At 35.6% G+C, this 26,317-nt stretch overlaps 2 protein-coding genes and 2 long non-coding RNA genes across 7 annotated transcripts in view; 2 read left to right on the top strand and 2 right to left on the bottom strand.

Moving 5' to 3' along the window:
• Positions 1 to 2,500, top strand: part of LOC105736561 (caspase-1) — a 46,846-nt gene extending 44,346 nt beyond the window's left edge. For all 3 annotated transcript variants that reach the window (XM_086907475.1, XM_086907474.1, XM_086907476.1), the window contains exon 5: positions 1,767 to 2,500. In XM_086907475.1, the coding sequence (XP_086763601.1) occupies positions 1,767 to 2,023 (257 nt within the window). In that variant the 3' untranslated portion in view covers positions 2,024 to 2,500. The remainder of the gene's footprint in view (positions 1 to 1,766) is intronic.
• LOC100870080 (alkaline phosphatase) overlaps positions 1 to 26,317 on the bottom strand; it is a 186,861-nt gene that overhangs the window by 90,457 nt on the left and 70,087 nt on the right. The gene's annotated exons all lie outside the window — the stretch shown is intronic.
• On the bottom strand, positions 2,812 to 5,074 carry LOC147657704 (uncharacterized). The gene is made up of 2 exons (XR_015291875.1): positions 4,995 to 5,074; positions 2,812 to 4,881 (listed from the first exon to the last, which is right to left on the bottom strand). It is a non-coding gene; the product is annotated as an uncharacterized LOC147657704 (long non-coding RNA).
• On the top strand, positions 7,070 to 8,037 carry LOC147657703 (uncharacterized). The gene is made up of 2 exons (XR_015291876.1): positions 7,070 to 7,221; positions 7,314 to 8,037. It is a non-coding gene; the product is annotated as an uncharacterized LOC147657703 (long non-coding RNA).

Genomic DNA, 26,317 nt, shown 5'->3' with positions numbered 1-26,317 from the left:
GATGTGAGATATTATATCCGAACGTTGTCGTCGAGAGTTTATTCCAGAGCATCGTGATCGATATCGTTGGATCGTCCCTCGTGTTTCATAATTACTCGTTACATCGTTGATAAGCGATTGTTCGAATTCGAAAGCCGGTTAATTGGCCAATGTTATTATAATGTTCCCAATTTGAATTTCGCACGTGCGTGGAATCACGACAGAGGATAACAGTGGGGTAATCGGATTGAGACTTGTTTCGATCCGAATTCCGGGGAAAAAGAATCGCGCTTTCTCTCTGCGCGTTGTAATCGATAATAACGAGGAACGAAGTGGTTGTTGAACGAAAAGTGGCGCGAGGAAACGATTGATGCGAACGCTCATACCGAGAGCTCGAGATGTTTTATCTTTTTTTTTGGATGATAAATCAAACGACGACTTTGAAAGATTTATTCGTAATTTCCTCGAGTCGAATTTATTGCGGATTATCCTCGTAGAACGAATTATACGTTATATTGTATCGTTCCAAAAATCGGGCTTCTATATAATCGGTAAACTTTATCGTATAACGTTCGAGGTAGATTATGAGAAAATTACTTACGACAAAAATAATCAGCTTTATCAGCACATCGAGTTCGAGTAAATTGGTTGAAACAGACGATTATCTCGACAACGAAAACGTTTCTTACGATTACGGAAAGCGATAACGTTGCCAGTGTTTGCGTTCCATTAATTGCGTTTCGATGATAATGTCTTTGCCTCTATTTCCACCTATTGTTAGACGTTTTCGATTATTTCCCCGTGAAAAATATATTTTTCATCCATTCATAATGCTCTGGGACGAAATATTCGCGCTCCTCTAGCAATTTTCTTTCTTCTCTTTATCCGTCCTAATTGACACACTAATCACTTTTATGATTATAATCAAGTAATACGAATGCAACGAAAGGATTTAATAGGAAAACGGTTTTCCCTTGGAACGTGGAATTTTTCTCAAAGAATTGTATTCGATTTGTATTTATAAAACTATTTGAATTCATTGCAAATATTTATTTTTCAATGTATATAAAAATTTTCACGATATCCTTAAATCCTTCATTTTTATCGTTTGGAAAGATAAAGTATCTATTTATACTACTTCGCTCGTTTGCATTTCCCTCATCAACTACATATCATCCTCCATATTCGACCGTTTAAATAACAAATCCCAAAACCTCATCTACTCCGTTCCGCAACTAACGATAATTCGCTTCTACCGTTTCGATGCTGTGCCGCTATTTTCGTCGCAACTTGCGCGCTCAAAAAAAAAAAAAAAAAGGAAACCGCTGGATTAAACAGTTGTAAACGGAGTTTGCACGAGCGCCAATCCCTTCCTTGATCCTCCTTTCCTGTTGTTGCCAACCCGATTGCGTTTATAAAGACACTGTGTTCTCTGATAAACGATCCTCGATGAAGTTGCTCCTTTCGCGAATATTCTAATCCGGTGGCTAGAGTCGATTTGTAAAAATTCTGGTATCCGATTCCCTGGATCATTCAGTTCTAAATTTCGTTCAGAATTAAACCGACACGAGATTGTAATTGTATTTCCAACAATCTATATTTATTATTGCGACACTCGAGTTATATTCGAATCGAAAGACTATTCCTTTCAAGTTGAGATACGAAATACGAGGCACGAATTGCTTCTACTTTCATTCGTCTATGTAAACCCGCATACATGCATACATGCAAGAAGGAAAAACAAGTTAGAACATAACGTTGAACATCATTTGATTATTGACTTTCAGATGGGGAAAATGCAAGTTCCTGTTTAATGAATAAAATTATCCAAGAGTTGAATGAACATTGGCGAACCCACGATCTACTCAGGATGATGACTTCCGTCGTGAGGCGCATAACTACTTCTAATGTGACAAGAAACGAAAGAAACACCGAAGTTCCAACTATAGTGTCTACGTTGACACGATTGGTATACTTCGATAAAACGAAATACTTAAAAGAACTGTCGAAAAATGAAAGAATAGATTTCGATCCTTTAGATTAGATTTTATCGATATTCAATCGCGTGTACTTTTAATTTGGTTACTTTGTATAAATTACGATTTATCATAAGCAACCACTTGCAGTGTATAAAGATGAATATTTCTCTTCGTGTAAAAAAAATTAATTTTTTTTTTTTTAATACACGAAAATTTCTTTAAACACACTTAAAAATTTCACGCTGAAAGATGAACCGATTTCATTTCTCCATTATTTTGGATTGTAATGAAATTATGAAATGAGAAATGAATGATCTAAAATGAATTTTTTTTAAATTGATAGCAGATAAGTTAATCTTTTCTTTTTATCATATATATTATGTATGATGTATAAAGTATGTATAAATATTATAAAGATGTACTATTATTTGTATCATATATTTTTGATTTAATATTCGTTTATTGCATATAACATATCAATGCATTAATGTAATCAAAAAATATATTTTTTGAAATATAATCATCAAAATATCAAAATCTAATTTTTGTAGCATTATTCTCTCATATTTTCTTGTATCAAGAAAAAAAAATTTTTCCCTTTTCTCAACAGCATAAACAATGGTAATTTACTTTCAACAGACTTAATGGAACTGTTGACACGTGTCGTAATATTATTCTAAACGTGTTACAAAATGCAGGTAAGGAAAGAAGAAGTTTGTCGTCAAGTATGTTTAACAAGCAATATGATAGGAGCTATCTTTTCCTATGAATAAAATGATTTTTCTTATATGAATTATGCTGAAAATTAATTTAAAAAAAATATTTATTATATTTAAAATAAAAATTTTGAAAATATAATTAATATTTTAATTTCAAACTACATTATATAACAATATTAATATTTACAGATCAAATTTATTATAACGTGATAAATAGTTGTATTGAGTCGTTGATAAATTTTTAAAAAATTCTTCTTTTATGACAGAGTAAATATAATAACATGAGAGTATTGCTAATACTATATTATTATTATCGAATGCCATTGTGAAATGAAATGAAATATAACTCGATACACCTGTTGTACCAAATCGACATGTCATTTATTATCAGGTAAATATCGATTATTGGCACTGGTTATATATAAACAGTGGCAGTTCAATCTTCTTAAATTATATATTTTCAATTCAATTTCTACATTCCTCGTATATTTTAAAATTATTAAGCTATATTATGATTAACACCATAATGTTGTTTGCGTATCTTATTTCCTATCGTAGTTATTAAACCAAAACTGTAATTAGTGCTGTAATTACCAACGTAATTATTATAGTGCAAGTTTATCAAAATTTGCGTTGAAATATCGACCGTATTATTAACAGTAGTATAGGAAACTATTAGATGTAAAATCGTAAATGTTTTTAGTTATATAAAATAACAATGCCAATAATAATAAAGAAGCAAAATTTGTTGTTATAATTTCAACATTATTATATAAAAATCAAAATAAAATTTATAAAAAATTTATGAAACAATAAAATAAAATAAAATAAAATAAAACGATCATTGCCAAACAAATTTACATATTATTTGTACTATATTATTTCTCATGTCATTTAAATAATTCTTTATCGTAATTTTAATTCGATAAAACATTACAATTCGATGAATAATAATGCGAATAAATTAAATAAATCGATGTAAAATAAATCACACATTAATAATTATTTGTTCGTTTCTCACGAACCACTTCAGAAGAGTCAGAAGTCTTATTTGCTAAAAGTCCGATCCGTATAGTTCTTGAACTACTTTCGTATCAAAGAGAAAAGAAGTCCTTCGTACGAGAGAGAAGTACTAGTACGTCTGTTTGACCGTGCAATGACAATTCGATTCCATTCACTTCATCTCCGTCTTCTGTCGAGACTAAGTGAATCCTTCAGGCAAACGGAGCATGATAGAGCTACGGCTCGTTTGAGGGATGGTTAAAGGGTTTCGTTATGCGGGTTACAATCTTCGGTCTGCTGCTTCGGATGAGTAAAGGAGCACAATGGGCAAAGCGTAGCAAGATGATTCAATTGTTTTTAGCAAAATTTAATCCGCATCTAATGGTTGATTCTTTTTTCAGATAATCTATCTGTTATATATATTGCAAAATTATAAAACTTATTAATTTTCAATTTTTTTCATTTTACTTGAGATCTGTTACGCTCCTTTAACCATTTCCTATTATTTCGTATTAAAAAAAATCCGATTAACATCGTAATTCCTTTGCTATAATGTTTTCTTCTTGCTCTGTTAAACTTTTCCATATTTAGATGCAATTTTATTACAAAGGTATCGTTATCGTTAATGGTATCAATGTATCATTTGCTCCAAGATCAACGTGCTAATTTCTTCAAGATGTAGTGAAACTTGTGGTTCTATTGATATCAAAGTCGTCGTTAGAATCGTCGTTAAAAGTTTAGTCGTTAAAGAACGACACGTTTCGATAAACAATCGAGAATTCTCCATTCAATGTCCCATCCGTATTTTCCGAACTTGCTGTCGAAGTGCTTTGATCAACAACTAGCAAGATTTTCAATTTAATAATTCATCTGATGAACCAACGAGAAGTGGAATCTATCTAGTAGATGTGGCTATATAACAAGTACGTTCTCAAAGTTGAACTACTCGAGACTAAGCGGATGACTGATTCTCTTCGTCAAAGGATGCAGGTGCTTCTGTCCCTTCATCGATCAACGCTCGATCGAACGAAAGAGAGAGAGATATATATATATATTTGGAGAAACCTTGTGTTCGAATATCATCGAGAACTGTATCGTTCAAAATCGATGATTATAATAGAAATTATCAGCTCATATTTCGGTAATAGAATAGTCCAAAAAGAAATGATTACAAACGTTGAATTTTAATTCTTCAAAAATACCTAAAATATGAAAAGCTATTATTATTGTATAACATTTAAAGATTCATAAAAGTACAATTATTTATGATAAGTATTTGTATTCGTGACAAATTTATGAAAAATATATTACATACATATTTTTTAAACCTTTAAATATCATTATTTATTTATTTATTGCCTTAGCTCTATTATACTTCCTTACAGCAAATAAGACCTGCAAATATTTATTGATAAAATATAATAAATATACTTTCTCTTAATTCTCATATTTTCAAAAAAATTAATTTAATAATTACATTGCTCATACCTTGAAAACTGTATTGTAAAAATAGAACCAGGATAACCAGGATTTTTAATTTTTGCTTAATAACAATCATATATAAACAATATAAATTATTTTATTCCATTGTTTTGCATATCAATAGTTTTTCTTCGAAAGCGATATTCAAAATCAAAGCTAATTTTTAAATAACATTAAATCAATTATATTAATTAAATAACATTAATTATTGCTAAAAATGTAAATGAGTTACAATCGAAAGTTATTTTTAATTATATGTTTATAACCTAACCAAAAAACAATATAGTATTATGTACTTACATGTGACTATATTTAACAAATATATCAAATTCTATGAAAATATTTTTTTGTTTGTTATATCTCTTTATGCCACAATTCCATTTAAATAGTTTATATAAAAATAATTATAATTAACCTACGTAAATATTGGGTCCCGCCATTTGATCCTATAAACTTATAAACAAATAAATTTTGCCGGTAAGTTAGGCGACGATTGAAAAATTTTAATCAACGCCATCTCGCGTTTGGATCACCGAAGCTCCGACTTGTTATTAGCATAGCAGAATATACAAGGAGGTATACGAATCCCTATGACGTCACAGACAAAGAAAGCATCATTGTGCAAGAAGGACAGAGAGCATTTTCCGTACTATGAATACCACACATGGAAAATTCATTAATTTCTCATTTCCTACTTAAAATTTCGGCACTTTTAAGATCGCATCTTCAAGCTAGAACTTTAAACAAGTTTCCTGTATCAATTTTAATGCGAAATTCTTTCTGATTAATTTTTTATTAACGATTAATCCGTCATGCGTTCTAATACATCGAAGACGCCGTATTAAAAATTCATTAATTTCTCGTTTCCTACTTAAAATTTCAACACTTTTAAGATCGCATCTACAAGCTAAAGCTTTAAATAAGTTTCTCATATCAATTTTAATACGAAATTTAATTTAATTAATTCAGATGCGATCTTAAAAGTGCCGAAATTTTAAATAGGAGACGAGAAATTAATGAATTTTCAATATGGCGTCTTCGATGCATTAGAACGCATGACAGATTAATCGTTAATAAAAAATTAATCAAAAAGAATTTCGTATTAAAATTAATATGAGAAGCTTGTTTAGGATTCTAGCTTTAAGATGCGATCTTAAAAGTGTCGAAATTTTAATTAGAAAACGAGAAATTAATGAATTTTCCTTACAGCGTAACGAAAAATGCTCTCTGTCCTTCTTGCACAATGGTGCTTTCTTTGTCTGTGACGTCATAGGGATTCGTATACCTCCTTGTACATTCTGCTATGCTAATAACAAGTCGGAGCTTCGGTGATCCAAACGCGAGATGGCGTTGATTAAAATTTTTCAATCGTCGCCTAACTTACCGGCAAAATTTATTTGTTTATAAGTTTATAGGACGGGATCCAGTATTTACGTAGGTTAATTATAATTATTTTTATATAAATTATTTAATATAATTGGGATTGTGGCACAAAGAGATAAACAAAAAGATATTTTCACAGAATTTGATATATTTGTTAAATATAGTTACATGTAAGTACATAATAGTATATTGTTTTTTTGGTTAGGTTATAAACATATAATTAAAAATAAGCTTTCCATTATAAATAAATGATTTATGATTTTTATAATAAATTATCCATTTAATGTTTTAGAAATCGCTTCGAATTATTTAATATAAAAATCGTTTTTCAAGAATTTTATTAATCTATTAAATAATGAAATAATTTATACTCATCATATGTGATCAGTATGATTTTTATTATTATATAAATGTAAGTACAAATTAAAAATATTATCCTAGTTTTTAGAATAATATATTATGAATAATATAGATAAAAATAATTTTATTTTATATTAATTTAATGAAAACAATATTCTGATATAGTATTTGCGGTAATGAAGATTTGGAAAATAGTTGCTGTAATGAAGATAATGGATAGAACAAAAATATAAAATGTCCAGCAGTTTTTATATTATTGTTAAATTGATTTTTATCAAAATAGTGCTTCTTATAAGCATACATTTAATAAGATAAGGGTAAGATAGCTGTGATTGATTATCTAATAACATTTACAATATATAATTAATATTCGAAATTATAAATCATTCTAATTTGAAAATATTTATAGATTTAATAAGTATAAATTTATTAAATATATGTGAAACGCGAGCTCGATTTTGTAGGCCGATGATATTGGAAATTCGGCCGATGATATTAAAATGTAACTTACGAGCGAGAAAAGCATGGAACTGATTGTAAGTGGAAACTCGAATTCAAATGGTGCTCGTACATGCTCGTTTTCGTCCATAGTGTAATAGTCCATTGAGTCGCTGAAGTATTGTTTGTAATTTCACGTTACAGAATGTTTTATGCAACCATTCTGGTATCCTATTAATGAATTCCTGGAATTAATGAAAATTCTTGAAAATGAAATAGAAACAGATGTGAAGATTCAAATTCAAACAATTTGTGGAAATCTGATTATTGTAGAAAAAAGAAAAAGAAACGAATGTAATTTTTAATATCAATTTATTCTTATATATTATTTGCAACAATATTTTCTATTACATCTATTATATTCCATTAATCTAATATATATGGAATCTAATCTAAAGTCTCATCTATGAAAAAATTCGATGGACACATATATAGGTTTTTAATTACTAATTATTTTCATTTACTATCAGACAAATAGTAGTTGTATAATGAATAAACAGTACATGTAAATATTTATTAAAAAATCATTCATGCGTAGATTGACGTAAAAAATAAATATTAATCGAACATAAAAAAAAATACATCTATTGTATTGTAAAGATAAAAAATGTAATAATAAATTATATTGAACTTTATAATAGAATTTCATCAATCTTTATTTACATGATACGATTATACCTTCAAATAGAAGAAGAAAAAAAAAAAAAAAAAAAAAAAAACAGGAAAAAATATTCCAATTAATGTACACTGTAAATTATATTACAATTTTTAATTTTTTCTGTATAAAAGTGGTTACTACTACACACGCGAATTGTATGTCCCTTTTATTTTAGGGAAAAAATGCCTGCGATAGAAATCTTTTTCACAAAAACCACTGGTACGAAATATCCAAATTCCGATCAATCCTGACAGAACGTTCTGTCAAAATTTTCGCTTCGATTTTTGTTTCTCTGATAATATCGAAATAACAATGTATGTACGACCTCTCTCGTTTCCCACAGATAAATGTAATATAATTGTAGCGTACATTTCATCGGTTTAAACGATTAAATCCTCACGTGATTTGTCTTGTTGCAATTACATGGAAATCAATCAATTCTATTACGAGTTACTCGAAACTTCCACTATCCGCTTTCACTTCTCCAATCTACTATTCAATTGAGCTACATCCCCTAAACTTTGCTAACTAAATCAACAGTCGAAAACACTTTTGCCTGTTAACAACAATCGTAGAATTGTCAAACGCAGGCCACTTAGATCCACTCTTCAGTTAACCGAGAAAGATACAAACAGGATATCGATAACGTACCTATTATCTTTTATTCTAATACTAATTCTATCGAATTAAATTAAAAAGTACGCATCTACTATCGAACTATATAATTGTTCTATAATATCAAATTTATTTTCAATTTTCGTGGATGGGTAATTTCGATCCCCTAAGTAATTGGGGATGGTAAACGTAACAGCCAATATTTTGAAAATCCATTAATCGTGACAATAAAACGGTAACGGTAACGCTAAATCACGAAACATTCATTTTTCTTGAATTCCTTCTATTTTTCTCTTTTAACTATTATTATTATTATTATTATTATTAGTATCTCCTCGTATTCGAAATTCGAAACGAAGAATAATTGCGATTAACGCGCGATTCAGTTTGTACGATACCATTGATTACGAGTAGTACAGATCAACCATTCATCGGGCGAGTAAAAATCTTCCAAACGAAACAATTTGATTGAACTGTCGTGGATTCTCGTTTCAACGCGAATTCTGTATATATATATATATATTTTGTATTTACATAATTTTAGGACGGAGATAGAATTTTACATTACGTACGAACAGCACCGTATATTTCGTATATCACGAAATATGAATTTATCACAAATATACATACATGTTTACAAATGCCGCAGAGTACTTCTTCCTTTTTTGCACTTTTTTCTTTTCCCCTCTCTTTTTTTTTTTGTTTCCTTTCTTTCTCGTGAAATTGGAGAAAGAAAAGACTCGAAACGTGCGCAAACGTTGGAAGAGTAGTATTATTTGTATCAAACGAAGAGTGCGCTGGCGTTTCATTTTCGCTTGGGACCAATCGCGGATAATACACGTTGACAATAAAGCTCTGAGATATGTATTTTATACAGGAGGGGTGGGGGAATTATTTTTTCCCCCTCGCAAAGGATATAAATTTCAAAGGATACGCAAAGTTTGTAAGAGAGATTAGCGAGACGAGAAAAAAAAGCGTTCACAATTATTCGACACCGTTCCTCGAGGACAATCGATCGAGACACATTTTACAAATCACAAAAGCTCAAAGCACAAAGGATGGATTAGATTTTATCCGTGACATTGTGTTCGTCACGTTGTTATTTACAATAATAATCCGCCTGAAAATTAAATTAAATTACATCGTATCGCAATCTACCACGGTGAAACTTTCTTTTCCAAACCGTTCGATCCATCGACGCTCATCGCGCGCAGAGAGGACGATTCGCAAAATTACCACCTCGTTTCGTTCGTTGTATCATAACCGTGGGGAAATTCGAGCGGTTCCATCTTCGACGAGGTTCGAAACGAAGCTCCTTCGATTTGGACAAACGCACCGCCTTTCTACCGTGGTCGACTCGAAATTAAGGTGTTTCGATCCGAGGAAACGGAGCTCGCCGAGCCTTCCTCGCACAGTCGAGCTTTTCATCGAATTACCCAGGCAAGAAGATGACACGAAGTTGTGTGTTTTAGCGGCAGGTGTACAAAGCTTTCCCCCGAACAAATGGAAGGAGCAGGACACGCCGACGTGCCTCTTCGCCGAGTGGCTGTGTGCGCAAAAACATGATGCCGTTTAAAGGCACGGCGCGGTGTTCAAAGGTGCTTTGTGGGGATGACGAAAAGAAAATGTTGGAGAAGGATGTTGAAAGCCGTGGATGATGTTGATGAAGGGAACAGGAGTCTGAAAAAAAAAAAAAAGAAACATCGAAAAATAATTGTTTTAAAAAGTGTTCGTTGAGGGGGGAAAAATGTTGGCATGTGCGGCACGGGGGTAGAGAAGAGAGATAGGTTTATCCCTTTAATTGGAAAAGAAAAAAAGACGTAGAACGCTATTTTTACGCTAGCTTTAATTGATACACTCTTCGCGATCGGAAAAATTAATGGCTTGCATTCTTTCTTTCTTTCTTTCTTTTCTTTCTTCTTTTTTTCTTCTTGCGGATGTGAAAAAGAAACGACACAGAGTTCATTAACGAATATATTCGTGGAATACGTTAAATAGAATTACGATACGACGGATATTTCGCATCTTTGACGAGTTGTATCAATGATAAAAAGAAAAATTCACTAATACGAGATATTATCGATAATTAATACATCGTGATTTAAGATTATTATATATTTAACCACCAATTCCCAAATATTCCGATAAATCGAATTTCAAAGGTATTATAGGGATGAAATGGTGGAGGTGTATCGCAAACGTCGAATCCAATCGGAAAAATTTAATAATAAACTCGAAACGTGTGTCAAAAATCGTGAAAAATCTTTTAAAATATTGATTTTTATACGTGTATTTTTTTTTTTTTTTTTGTTTTACTGTTCATAAAATTTTCAGATTATGAATGTTAACCACCAAGATGGATAAAGTCTGAAACAACTTTTAAAAGAAGGGATAAAACGGACCAAAGCATTATCTAGTTTGTTGCTTTAAAACTTTGTTACTCTTCTATGTTCTTTCCTAACTATACTTATTTCAAAATCTTGGCTTGCTTTCCTGAAAACTGATTTTCATTTATCTTTTAATTTATAAGTTCACCCATGGCGATCATCGAGTTGAATAATAATATTATCGCTGAACTATTGGTATATGGATAATTCGTGCGCGAAGATACACGATAGTTTTGCGAATTGTCGAACAACGTACACTATCTGGAGACCGCAAAACGCCAATTTAATTTTAAACCGATTCAAACCGTGTACATCCGTTGTTTATCTGTAATAACATCTTCTATGCCCTGAATCAGCTCAATACACCACGGCAAAAATATAATCGTTAACATCGCGTGTAATTTCATGCGAAATTCGTGTTTGCAGAGACAACGCAGCAAATATTAAATGTTGCCAATTTCATTTTCCATTACCGGTTACATTTTACATCAAAAGATGTAACGCGTTGTTGTCGCGTTATTCCGTTTATTATTTTGCAACGAACGAACGATGGACATTAAAACTGAGCCCATAAAATGTAGGAAATGTAGACTTTCGATCACGCATATATATATATATATAGGAAACACGTTAAGGATGCACCGTCTTACATCTTGGAGGTTGGCCGATCCAAGAATCATCCCCCTCCGTCGATAACGCGAAAATATGGAACAGATTCACGGCATGAGTGCTCTCAGCGATGCGAATTTTAATGGAATGCCAGATGGTCTAATATTGATATCGAATGGAAGAAGAAGAGTGTCCTCCCCTCCGATATAGCGATGAGGATCGCGTGAATAATAAAATGGAGATTCGACGGCGATCCGAGGATTCCTGTGGAGAAAAAGAAAAAAAGACATCTTCTCGAAAACTGTGTACGTACGTAGTAACGAAGTATATCGTATCGAAAATACAGTGAAAATCTTATTCGTCGATTGGATCTCTTAATCTCTCAAACGGATTAGCTTTTGGTGGAACGAAGATTTTCCACAACGATTGCATTTCATTTTCTCAGTTTATTCATTCTATGTATGAATGTATCGAGCGTTGATCTCATCTCGAAAACATCTTCGCGCGAATTCTTTCAAGAAATATTCTCTTTCGAAAGGATCGATCGATCGATCGATCGATATCGAAGTGTTTAACGAAAAAATCAATTTGGAAACCGAAAGAGGACGCTCGATTGTTGTTTATTCAGAGATTTAATTCCTCGATCGTTTAATTCATCGCCCTTTCCAAGAGGGAAGAGAGATGCGCGATCGATCGCAAATTGAACGATTAATCGGATTGATGAAGAGATGAGGAGAGGGTAAATAAACAAATAGAATGCAAATTGAAAGCGTTAAAGCGACGAACGAAGCGAGGCTGCTTTCGTTTCTTCGAAAAGAGTATTTCTCGAGTATCGATAAAACATCGGCACAGCTCCTTTCGATTCTTTCGATCGACGCTCTGAACGAACAAACGAACGAACGCGAGTTTTTAACGACTCTCCATCAAACGGATATTTGAAACGAAGGATATTTGAACGCGAATGCTTTTGCATCCTCCGAACAGTTTCCTTTCGAGATAATGAAATACTTAAAAAAAGAAAAATAAAAAAAAATAAACGAATTTCATTAGACGAACGTATAAAATCACGTTACGCGCGTCAATCGTGCAACTACTCGTTACATTAAGAAATGGGAATTCGTGTAACCCGGATGGAAACAAGCAAAGTTGCTAATGAAGTTAGCTACATCGAGTAGCGTTAAACCTCTTTACGGGGGAAAGAATTACGGGAAAAGGCGCGATGGTATCGGCCACGATCACGAGGAAGAAAGAGCACGCGGAGGAAAAGGTTCGCTCTCATGCCCGATCGATAAAACTCCACTTCCACCCTACTTAACTTTGTATACTCGTAAAATTCTATTAAACCTCGTGCTCGACGAGTATCCGCGTCGAGAGAAGAGGCAAAAAAAGAGAAAGAGAGAGGGGAAAGGAAAAGATGCAACCGCGTGAATTTCGAAGGGAATCGGTCGAGAGAGAGAGAGAGAGAGAGAGATAAGAGAAAACGAGGAAAGAAATATATAATTACGAGGCTTCTGTTGGAGCCCGCGAATAATTAATCGAATTGGTATAAATTCGCGAATTACGTATAATCGAGTCTAACGCGATTGGGACGCGGTTTCGTGATACGAATTTTCGAATCACGAACCACTTTCGACACCAGGATCCATCTTCATTCCCCTAATTATATAACCGGCACAACGTGCGAGAAATCATCAACGGAGGAGGGAAGCTTATCGGATTATTCGCGCATTACGAATACGCTGAGAGATGAAACGCGAAAGGAGGAAGACGGAGGGAAGTCGTATTCTTCGAATAATTGTCTCCCTCTCTTCTTTTCCTTTTTTTCGACACGCCACGTTGTATAAGGAAGCAATTAAGAACGCGGCCGAGGAGATATAATATAAATTCGTTTCATCCCTTCGGGGCCTTTAACGCGCCATTTTCTTCGCTTCTAATTTCACCGGATATTTTTTCTTCTCCTTCGCCTCCCGATATTGAAGCTGACGCGGTACCGTTTCCTTCCGAGTTTTCGATCGAGCACAACTCGATCCGAGTTAACACGGATTATCCCGTTTCCAAGAACAATCTTGGACATTACTTGCTTTTGCTGAAAAAAGGAGGAGGAGGAGGGGGAGAGAGAGAGAGAGAAGTCGATGAATGATAATATTTTCGACACAAGAAAAGATTCACGAGTTGGAAAAGTTAAATTGAACCGATCGAAGAAAGTCCATACTCAAGTGTTTTCGTCATTTTATCGTTCTCTTCGTTACTCGGGAGGCACCGATCTAATTATAGCGATCAATTGCTTAAGCAAAAGTCTATTAACGTTGATTTTAAACGTTGCGAAATTATTCTTAATTATAAATTGTAGAAATTGTTGTCGTTGACGATGAGATTAATTTATAAAATTGAAGAGAAATTGGAGAAAGGGATATTAAAAAGATTTGGACAGATTTTTTTTTTATCGTATCGAGTAAAGATCATAATAATAAATAAAAGGCAAAAATAAAATTACCTAGTTAATAAGCTCCTTCCCTTTATTCCTTCCAACTATGTTATTAAATTTCGTGCTCGAGATCACTAAGAGACCAAGAAGAAGAAGAAGAAGAAGAAGAAGAAGAAGAAGTTGAAAGTTTCAGGCGTGACTGCGCTCATCTTCACAGTACATTTACCTAAAAAAGGGAATTAATTCGCTAAAAAGATGGATCCAACAATACTTTCGTTATTACTGGATAATTATAATCCTCCTTCTTTTTAACGTAAAATATACATAAAATAACCTTTTTTTTTTCGTCACGCTTCTTGATAAAAAAAAAAAAAAAAAAAAAGAAAATTCGTCGCCAAAACACTCTGCCGAATATTTGAATCGCGGGATTAAACGAGCCAATTACCGGAGTTGAAAACCGATTGTCTCGTCTTCGTCTTCGACGACGAAGAATCGGAAGAATTTCCATCCATTTTAAAATGGGGAGGTTCCCCCGATCCTGTCGGCAGAAATCGTCGATCGAAGGTAAAAATTCCCGCATCAAAAACTTGAGAGAGAGGTGCGACGTCGCCGTAGGGCAGCGAATTCAGATTTCATTGCACGTTTACCGTACTGTCGCCCTGACAAATCGTATTTCTACCATTCCAGAACTAGGAGAGACGTATGCGAATGAGCAGCGCGCGCAAGAAAGAGAGAGATAGAGTGAAACGCGGATGAAAATGTTGGAGCGGGAGAGAAAAACGGTTGTATGACGGAAACGGCGTTGGATAGAGGGAACCGGGGGATATAGACGTCATGTGCATTTACATCGGTTTGCTTGAAAGCAGCCTTTTTCCATGTCACGACACCGTACATCTATATATATATACATATCTCTGGATGATTTCTGCGACACTTTGTAAGCTCGTTTCGCGTTTCGACAGAGACTCGTTTGTCCAATCGCGTCTATCGACCGATATCACTCATTTTCTTAATAAAGATTTTCTTCGCGTTCAGGATAAATCTATGGAAACGGAGAATGAGAGAGATAGAGAAAGTTTGCATAATAATAATAATAATAATAATAATAATAAACAGAATATACCTGTGGAAGATTATAACTTTCTCTAGAGAGAGACAAGTGGAACGTAAATAATAATTTCAAGTTAAATTAGTGAGATAAATCTCTCTCGAACAATCGTGTAAAACAAACGTGTTTTAATTCCTTTGTGGGGAATTATTTGCTGAATCGTTCGAGCAAGTCGCATAATTTTAAGAAAAATCTCACCAGGTTCGAGGGGACAATCGTCTTGCAGGTAAATACCGGCAAACTAAGACGTAGAGGAACTTCTGGCTGCGTTCGTTCGCGAGAAACTTGGCTTCGAATAACGCTGTTCGACTGTTCACTTGTTTTAGCGTGGCTCGTCGCGTGAGCGGATATGCTTATCGAAATAAATTATCTAAGGTGTTTAATTTAACGCGACCAAATACCTTGGCAATAATTTATTTCTCCGGAAAACTGAGGGAGAAAGGATTAAACTTAATGAAACGTTATTAATCCTCTTAAAACATCTGGAATGAAATTTTCCCCGGAGTATATACGCGCATTATACTCGCGTATCAACTCTACCTATACCGATCTGAAAAATGAGTACAAGGAAGTAAAAGTCGAGTAGGATGAAAATAACAAACTAAATATTTAGCGTAAAGGACACTGGTTGCTGCACACTGGTAAAAAGTATGTTTCAATTTGTTTGCTTTTTGTCGACGAACGAGTTGTATATACGCCGTTCTAATTACGAAATTACAGAGAAGCGGAATAAAAATCGGAGAAACTTGGTAAACATGCAATAAAGGAGGGGGGAAAAAATTATGTAAATTATAAATTACTTCGTATGTATGTGAAAAATTAAAAACGTGAGAATAGAGAAGTTTTCGATGTGGATCGAATACGCGGAATGTATTTTTTTGCGCGGGAAAATGCGCGAAAGAACGCGGAATGAAAGATTTAGGAAAATTAGAGAGACGAGAAAAACTTGGAAATTTAAATCAAGTTTGATACGAATTTTCCTTTCTTTAATGTATGGTCTTTGAATCTCGCGTACAAAGGTGCTTCCTCGGCTCTCAACCGTACGAAGAATAGGCAAGTAAGCGATTGAAGGGAGGGAAGATCGTCTGAGTTTCAAGGAAAATTGCCAATTTCGAGGAAACTATTAATGTAGTTCGTTAAAATTATCAACGTACGAGGTTCGTTAACGTTTCGCCTCGAAGCAAAGGACAAATTTTTGGGATCTTGGCGGAGAAAGTTGCACGGGTAAAGTAACATCTTCATTTCGTTAAACGTCGAGGTATCGCGATAAAATTTTACCCTCTTTTATTCGTTCGCTGATAAAAACCCTAATTGATAATACGATAACAGTTTTTCCACTGCGAATAAGGGAGAAATCAACGCAAAAATTAATCAACGTCCGCAAAAATTTAATCGACGGAAAATTTTTCGCGTGCAATTTCCTCCGAGTGGCGAATAATAGAAAGAGGAGAGAAAACGAGAGGAGGGAAAGCAATTGCCGCGATAGAATAGCGAGGGAACTCAACACGTTAAATCCTCGCATTACCGGGAAAATGATTGCACTTCGTGCAAGCAACGGATGCGAGGGGAAAAAAAAAAAAAAAAAAAGAAACGCGAGGAGACAAAGGTTGGCTCAGAATTTTCCACGGACGGCATCATTTTTTTTTTTTTTTCAAAGTTGTCGAGATCGAGAAGAAGGAAAAGATGGATCGCTCGACACATGGAAGGGAAAATATTCGGTTTCCGGTGAAGGAGGAGAAAGAGAAAGTCGAGAAAAATCTACCGCATGACCTCTGATATTCACTCGTTTCGCTTTGAACCTTGCCCCCTCTCCCTTTCAAAAGGTATGACGTGAAATATGGGACGCGTTGCCAACCCGTTTCCTTAACTTCCAATCTTTTTTCCTCTCGTTAAGTAATTGAATTTTTTTTAATCCGTCCTAATCCCCGCGAGAGGGGATGGAGGCGGTGCACGGCGAAAGGAGGGGTGGAAAGTTTTTAACGAAGATATTTAACCGAGAGTCTCCATTGGCCTGTCTTAAGCGCGAGCATCCAAACTTTTCGTTAAATTTAATTCAACTGCCTCTTGCTGCTTCATCGAAGATGATCTGGCGTGTTCTTCTCTTTTTTTTTTCTCGCTTCGTCGGAATTTACTTACCTTTAAATTGTTAAAATTGAAACGTTAGAAGTATCGTCTCGAGAAAATCCCGATGCGTGTAATTCCACGCTTGTATGTGGATGTCGGTCGATATTATCGATACCGACCGCTTTGCGCAAGTTTTATACGTTTTAATAAATTTTTATGCGATGTCCGTAAAATAGGATCTTCCTCTCTAAATAGACTCTCCAAGGCTTTTTATGCACACGGGAGGCGGGTTTCGAAAATCATAAAAACGCGAGTTTTAGATTCGAAAAGTTACGCGAGGGGAATATATAAAACGGATCGAATATTTCGCGGATTTTATTTAAAAAAAAATTTATATGCGAAATATACAGGGGGTGAAAAAACAATTTCGAAATAAAATGGTGAAAAATACGAGATATCATCGTATTCGGGGAATTAATTTAAAACCATTTTTCATCATTACTCTAAAATATCAATACATCGGATGGAAGAGAGCGCCGCCATTTCCCGAAACGAAACGAAACAAATATTTATTAATAACAACAAATTTATCTGCTCGATATCTGACAAATTTTCGTATATCCTTCATTCATTTTCACTTTTCTCGCTCGCGGAGAATTTTTTTTACTCCAATCCGGAAACCGTATTGTCGACGACGAGCTCCGCCGAGGAAATATTCGAATCCGGTTTCCGGTGGTGGCACGGTGCTCGCATCAACCTGCACTTTGACGGTGCAAATTTCATCGAACGACCTAAAACGCGCCTCTTCCGCCATATTCTCCGATATAATCCGTTTTCATCCCTGAATATCCTTCGGGACATCGCGATCACGGGAATCGACCTATCCACCGATACGTTTTATATATATATATATATATATATATATATATATATATATAAAAAAGCCATGATTTTTAGGAAACATCGAATCATCGGTCCATCTCATACATATATATATATATACATATATATCATAATCTATCTGCAACATCGACTTTTGATAATTCCACAGGATATACCTTTTTTCATCGAGGAAGAGATACGTGTTAGTTTTTATTTTGTCCTCGTCGATCGATTTATCGCTCGATGGAATTTTTTTTTTTTTTTTTTATCAAATCGCACCAGTACAGCATTGTGTTTTCTTTGTATTCTTCCTCTTTTTTTTTTTTTTTTTTTTTTTTGTTTTCCTTTCGACATTTCAGGGAGGGCACACGGAGTCTTGATTTCTGGGCCATCTCAAAAATGGAGGATCACGAGGTGAACGTAAATTTTCGAGCGCAGAAAGAGTTAAACGCGGTGTTTACAGACGGTCGTCACGGGGATTTATTTCGTTTGTTGTTGGCAAATATTTTTCGCGCGTTCAATTGAACGAAATGGCCAAATTTTTCCTGGAAACGAGTTCTATTTGTTAATCGTTATCGAATGATAAAATTAATTGATACGTTTCGTTTCGGATTTAGGATTATTAAAAATGTTGATTTAGATTTAAAAGCACGCTCTTTTTGTTTTTTTTTTGTTTTGTTTTGTTTTTTTTTTTTTTTTTTTAATTGAAAACGCGATAAAAATTCCGTTTACGAGAAATGATTCGATATTTCCGCGAGAGAAACAGAGAAAAATTGTTCATCAAGAAACGCACATGTGGAATCAACATCGAGATTGCGAATTAAATGCCTGCAGCTTTGGAACGCTTTTATCAAAACTTCTATGTCGATCTTATCTCACAACGACACGTGCACAACACTGTATCGATTTCGAGCAGAAAATATTTCGTAAGCGCATAAATTCCCTCCTGTTTTCTCATTTTTTTCTCCTCCCTTCATTGTTTTTTTTTTTTCTCCCTTTTGATACGATATCGGTTAACTGATCCTAGAGCGACTTCGATTTTGAAAATTTCAACGAGAACGAATGTACAAATCTTTGTCATTCGAAACGTGCGCGTGGTAAAAACGCTTTAAACGCATAGAATTGATGAGCGAAGGATTCAATTTTTCACGGGCGACATCCATTTTATTGCAATTCGATCTGCATATGGTTTGTGATACGTTTATAACGCCGTGAACAAAGAACTTTTATCGTGGATTAAATGGAAAGTATTATATCCAAATGAAATAGATGTCACGTACAATAAACGAATATTTTTCATACGTGAAAATAAAATTGTATATAATAGAAAAAATTAATAAAGTAAAAAAATAATAATAATAAACAACGTTATCCAATTTCGTACGAGCTTTTCGAATTCTTTTTTTTTTTTTTTTTCCGTGTACTCGTGTATTTAATTTATCAATTTCTAAAAATTTTAATCTCAATCGATCTATTTTTAATAACACGATTTTGACACAACTTTGCTTATCGGTTTTAAATTTAAAAAAAATCTGCACGAAACGAAACGTTTTCATCTCAATTTCGAGACGAAGAGATCCACTCGCCCGTCCACTTTTCTCCGCGAAATAACATTTTAATCCAATCGACGCGTTGTTACATCGTTGTCGTAAAAAAAAAAAAAAGACATACAATCGAATTGAACCGGGCGATTTGCGCGATGAGTAACGAGGGTATCGAAAAATCGGTCGGATGAATCACAATTTTCCAATATTACGCGTTTTCGCTGTTTGTAATACGATTTTAATGAACTTTGCCATGTTTCATAGATTCGGATCGATCGGAAATCACGCTTGCATTATTTATTGCATTTAATTATTGGCCAATTGGGCCAAAATGGGTCGAGAACCGTTTGCACTGAATTTATAGCAAATTTACGGGGTGCTTCGTCGCGAAACTACTTCGACCAAGGATTAAAAGAAACGAGACGAAGGAAAAACTCTCGCATAAACTACTGTGAATTCTACTTAACCTCGTTCTCAACTTATAACCATTTTTATAACCGGCGAACCGTTCTTTATTTTCGCGCGAATCGCTCGAAATCGTTCCGTTTCTCGATCTTTAAAAAAACTTCAACACAAAGAAAAACTGTACCATCGTGCGATAATAATTTTTAACAGACAATTTTTCACGCTCAAACAATAAGATGGCAAGTCTTTGGACGAGTCTCGATCGAAGTTAGGTAAACGTTAGAGGGAAAAGTTGGGGCAACGGAAAACGAGGTTAGTGGCTGATTAACCAAACTCCTATCGATTGGATTCACTTATCCGAAAGTGAGCTCGACCCGTTACTTGAACGAGAGAAGTCGCAGGTGGCCGGCAGGGAAGAATCGGTGAGCTGCTATTACTGGCTGCAATTCACACAAATCTGTTTGCCCCTTGAATTATACAAACCAGTTAGCTCCTCCATCACCGGCGATAAACCTTGCCTCGTAATTAATTCAATTAAGCCAATTAATTCGAAATAAATTTTCCAATAGCTCGATAAAAATCAATTCTCGAAAACGATATTGAAAATATCGAAGATCGAAAAAAACGAAGGGAAGAGAAGTTTCGAGTCGTTCTTAAGAAATCGGGCCACCAGTTTCCACGTTCGTGGAAATGTCGGTTGAATCGTCTCTTCGCAATCCCGGCGAAAGTAATGGAAGGAGAGTGGAAAGGAGGGGGAGGGAGGAAAAAAGAAAGAGGAGAGAGAAAAAAATAGGAAGTATCCGGCCGGATCTCGATCCGGCGCGCCTCCTGCCTCGTCCAGATATTCATTAATGCTCGATGCGCATTAGCAAACAAACATCGCGTGCCTCGATATCGTCGGTCAGCCAGCCAGCTTCGCCAGCCAGCTCCGCCAGCGGCTTTTATCGAAATTAAACGAAAGATTAAATATACCTCGGGGAAACGGACGTCATACATCGTTGTATAAAGAACCGATCTCTCATCAACCCTTGCACACCCTTTAATCGCAACGGGATCGACTCGTGTCACCCTTCTTTCCGACTCTATTCCGACCTCGAGATTAATTACTCATTAAACGGATTGCATATTGCAACCGATCGGAAAAAGGTTTCTCGAGAAGAATTTTAAATTCCTTACTACGAGCTTGAAAATCGGAGGGGAGGGATAATATTTTGACGCGTGAAAATGTCGAAACCCGTCGAATCCGGACACGGATCTCCGGAAAACATGGGAGAAAATTTCATCTCGGGCGAAACCGCGATAGAATTTCCATTCGAAATTTCGAGAGAAGCAACGATCTTCCGCGATCTTTCACGGGACATTTGCGTTCGATTCGAGGGAATTCGAGGTATCCGACCATAGTTTCCGTCTTCATTCCGGGGGCGGAGGGAAATAAAATTTAATTTCCTTTCTACGGAGGGAGGGGAAGGGTCCGTCCCTCCCTCGACATTGATGAAAGCGGTTCGTTTTTCATTCCTAATATATTTCGGATTAATCGAATCTGCGTTAAGGACGCAGATTGTTGAAGAAAGTGGCGAAACTGGCGGCGGGATATTGGAGCGTAATGGGAAAGGAATGAACGTTCCAACAAGTGGGGAGGGGAAGAGAAAATTTTTATGCGAATGTGCTTATTTACGTTTACGAGCATTGTTATTGAAAATCGTGACGCATCCTTCTAATAGGCGAATAACGGAGAAGGCAATTTGTTTTGTCCGAGCTGGGTCTGGGAATCAAATTGCACCGCCACTCGGTGGATACGACGACATTAGAATTGCATCAAAGCGGCGTTACATTCTTCGTTAAACGCGTTTACACACACTCAATTAGAAACAAAGGGAGTCTCCTTAATTATCCAACACTTAATTATCCGCAACTGTCCATAAAACGATCCCCAGAAACTATTTACGACTCCTAGCTATCTCGAATGACAGCACCGATTCCCTCGGCCACCGCTTCCCTCCCGTTGAGAGGAGGGAAATGACCGAGCCACGCTTTTCCTCTCGAGTTTTTTCTAGGAGAAACTTTTGAAAAAGAAAAAAGAAGTACAACGCATGCAGGAATGAAACGAGCCGTGAAAATTCTTTTTTTTTATTCGCGTCTCTTCTCTCTCCCTCCCCTCTTCCTTCCCTTTTTTTTTTGTCTACAGTACTGGCACTATTAGCGCGACTAAGACGGGGATGGGAATAAAGAAGAAGAGCTCGCGAGAAGGGAAAGCCTCTTTCGGGTATCGCGTCGCATCTTTGTTCGGTTGATACGACAATGCGAGCGAGGAGGAACGCCCTCGAGAGAATTCTAATTTGAGTGGAAACAACGCGAGGGTGTCGTCTAGAAGCGGCTCGTCCAGACTGGTCTGGAGCAAGGACTGGATGGGAGGCACGAAACGCCGGGAAAACCGTCGGGATGAAGAGGAGCATCAGACTGTGGGGTGAGAAAAGAAGGGTGAAAGAAGCCTGCCTGCGTATCGTAACATTTCGTTTCGCGGAACAATTTGAGAGAAATGAATCGTATCGTAGGTCTGGATTATAAAATATGTATATTTTTTGGAAGGAGGATTGAAAAGAGTTTATCGAGAGAGGTAAATAATTGAGAATAAATATTTCGAAGTGTCGGTTTATCCAATGGTTTATACTAATTGACGAACTTTCTGTGTGAGCTTCTATGTCGAGAAATTGGAGACTCTCCAAAGAGATCGGCGAAAATAAGCGGTATAACAGCTCGTTCTTCCATCCGTTGCAACGAAAGTTGCAGTCGAATATAATCGATTTTTACGATAACCTTTCCCATCCGAAAAATATATTAACTTGAAAATTTTTCAATCTCCAACTCCGGGGGCAACCGTTATATTTTTATATAACGACTCTTCTATCTGGAAAAATATTAACTTGGAGAAATCTCCAATCTCGAAGAGAATTTCGAAGGAAACGTTCTGACTAAAAATAAGAAAAATCGTTTCCTCGCGAGTTTTGGACGACAACTTAACGGCTCGATTCGGTAGGAAAGGATCCGAGATACGAGGAAAATACGACGGGGAAAACGGCGCCAATTAAACGGACGTAGATGACGTTGAACAAAAATGTTTAGGTTGTATATCCCGGGGCGGAAACGGAGAGAACAGAAATGAAGAGAACAAATCAAAATCAGGGAGAGAAAGGAACGAGCGATTCGAAGGATAAGATTCGATCGAGCCACGCAACGAGAAAGTTTGACAATAAGATAAGAAGAAAAAAAATAATAATTCGAGAAGAAGATGGAAGAAAGGCGCGGGGAAGAAAAAGCATGAGCGAGGGGATCAAGCAAATGGCTCGAGGCGGTGACTCGCGTTAACGGTGGTGTTGGGATTTTGGCCGGGAACGGAAAGGCAAATCTTTCGTACACGTCGTGTATTTATCACCTTTCTTGCCAAGTTTAATTTGTACGGATTTACGGGGGATATTTGCGTTGCATACGATATATTATATTGGATATTTTTCATTCGAAATGGGAGATAATTAATTTAAAAACGAGAGAAAGATACAAGAGCACAAATTCTTGCTTCCAACTTTCGAATATCTTCGAAAGTTTTATACACGTATACATATATATATATATATACGCATGGAACGTCAATTTCTCGTTTCCTTTCTCCTTTCAAACTCGTCGAAACTCACTTTTGAGGGGCGGCAACTCTTCACTCGACATCCTTCAAAGAAAGATCCACGATAGAAAAATAGTGTATCAATTTGCCGGCTGTCCTGCTTTCACGCCGGGCGAAATCGGTCGAAATTTTCCTCTCTATTATTATGAAATACTCGAATACGGGGACATTTGTTGCGTCCCCGGAAAATTGAAAATCCGCGCGAGCTAGAAATGATTCAAAGGAATCGTCATTAAAGGAACAAATGGGAAAGAATTCCAAGTGTTCGCCACGTTTGCAACGATATTGCGAGAGAGCGAGTGCGATGGATATTTCTCTCCCTTGTTCCTTTATCATCGCGCTTCTTCGCGCGTTCTTCTTCCTCGAGTAGACGCCACGAATTTCGCAATCTGCATATTTTACGCGACATCGAACACGCAAGTTTCGGTAGTGAAAACTTCTCCAAACTCGAGAATTTGTTTTTTCTGTGTTCTTCTCTAAATTCTTAGAAAATCGAGATAATACGTCTATATTTATATTTTTCGCAAAATATTGATTTACGCGCGAATCTTTCTTTATTCGTGGAACACGAGATAACACGTTCGTTTCTTCGACGATGATTTGAGCGAGCGCAGCTGTTGGTTTAGGATTAGGACGATCTCGATTGGAGGGAACACAATACATGAAACGCGAATCTGCGGTTTGGCAAGAAGCAAAAGTCGATAGAAGGTTGCTTACGTTTTCGACGTCGAAAGGTAGTCGACCTGGAATGTACGCGTGGAATGGAAAAACCTAATTTCCCCGTATCTCTTCTGGCGGGCTGTGCCAAAAAATCACTTGCCAATAATGCATCCGATGCGGCCGCGTTACACGGATTTTCAATGAGAAGAATAATTTTTTACAAGAACGTACGATACTTTTTTCTTTTTTATCGAGTATTCCTCCCCCATATTAAATTCCGTTCAATTTCAAATAAAACAATGCAGTTGTAATTATAATTCATTCGTAATTCATAAAAGCAAACGTAATTTATTACAAGAGCATCTCGTTTCATATTTTACCGAAATATTACACGAAATTCATCCTTTTCGAATCAAGTGTTATTAATTAAAATAATAATAATAACAATAATAATAATAATAATAATAATAAATAAATAAACAAATAGATTAAATAAAACCATTATAAAAGCCATTGCTTTTAAGATCATTATTATAATTATCTTTATTTCTTCCGCATCGGAATTCTTGTTAAATAAACGAATATTTGGAAACGTAACGAACGTACGATGTTTAAAAATTTAAATGCATCGATTTTAATTAAAATATCAATCTTTCCCGGGATTTTCGATACATTCCTCGACTCCTCGATAGAAATATTTTCGAATTAAAATCAGACGTGCGAAAAAAATACGTATACCAATCTTAAATCCACGATCGAACACGTTGTTTCTTTCAACATACAATGGCGCAAGTTTCGTTCCGATTTAGACGCAACGAAGATAGATTCCCAAAGATGGATTCGTTTCGTTAAAAGTTTCGCATCGGTTTTTCACCACTACACTACTTTTCCCATTATACCCACACACGCCTTTGTTCTCCTCCACGGAAAATTCCACTGACGCGACTCTCGTTCTGATATTCCCGTGGAATCCCCTTCTCTCTACACTATAATCCCTTTACGAAAGGTGACTTCAAACGACTATCTGCCGATTGATCCTTGCCGGAAAAGGTTGAATTAACTCATTAACTTCAACTCGCGACCCGTGGTATTGGAAAATGGGGTCGCGTCGTTCGATAAATTCACCCGGCTTCGACGAGTTTCTCCTTTTTTTTCTTTTTTTTTTTTTTCATTTCTCTTTTCCTTTCCTTTCTCCATTCGATATAAGATCGAATGGACGAATTTAAATTCAATTGTACATATCATCAGTGTCGTTAACATTCTATATAAATCCTCGAAGGATTCTACTTCGAAACGAATTTTCGAGATCGACAAGTAAAATATCCCTTTGTCTCGAAACTCTATAGAATTATTCCTATCCCAGAATTATGTTTCGAAGAAGATAAAAATGACGCGTGTTGTTACAACACGTGTCTTCGTTTCAAATATATATTCGACGACATAAAGTGAGGAATCAGCCAAGAGAGATCCGACGTTACGGGATAAATACGTGAAATATATAATAACGGATGCCATAAATCGACGGATGTATAAAAATCACGGGCAGTCTCGTGTCGAGAAATTTAAAACAAGGAGGGATAATCGAACAAGTTACAAGAATTCGTAGACTTCTTCTTATCTCCGCAGTAAAATAGCGTAATAAAATTTCTCGGACAATTCCAGTCTGTAAAATATCTCTCGATAAATTAAAACGGTGGAAGAACTCGAATGTTTGGAAATAGGAGACGCCATTAATTCAGGAATCGGTTGGTGAAACACGATCTCTCAACGATCCACAAAAATCGCCCTCCTCCTCCCCCCATCACTTTCCTTCGCCTTCGAAACCGAGCGATCCAGAATATTTTTCTCTTCTACATATTTTATTCTATATCCGTTTCCCTCTCTC

The sequence above is a fragment of the Apis florea genome, unplaced genomic scaffold (assembly GCF_048593485.1).
Source record: "Apis florea isolate Af1SG1 unplaced genomic scaffold, ASM4859348v1 contig_2897_pilon, whole genome shotgun sequence".
Classification (NCBI taxonomy): Eukaryota; Metazoa; Arthropoda; class Insecta; order Hymenoptera; family Apidae; genus Apis; species Apis florea.
Note: the sequence above shows the minus strand (reverse complement) of the source record. Positions and strands in the feature narration are given on the sequence as shown.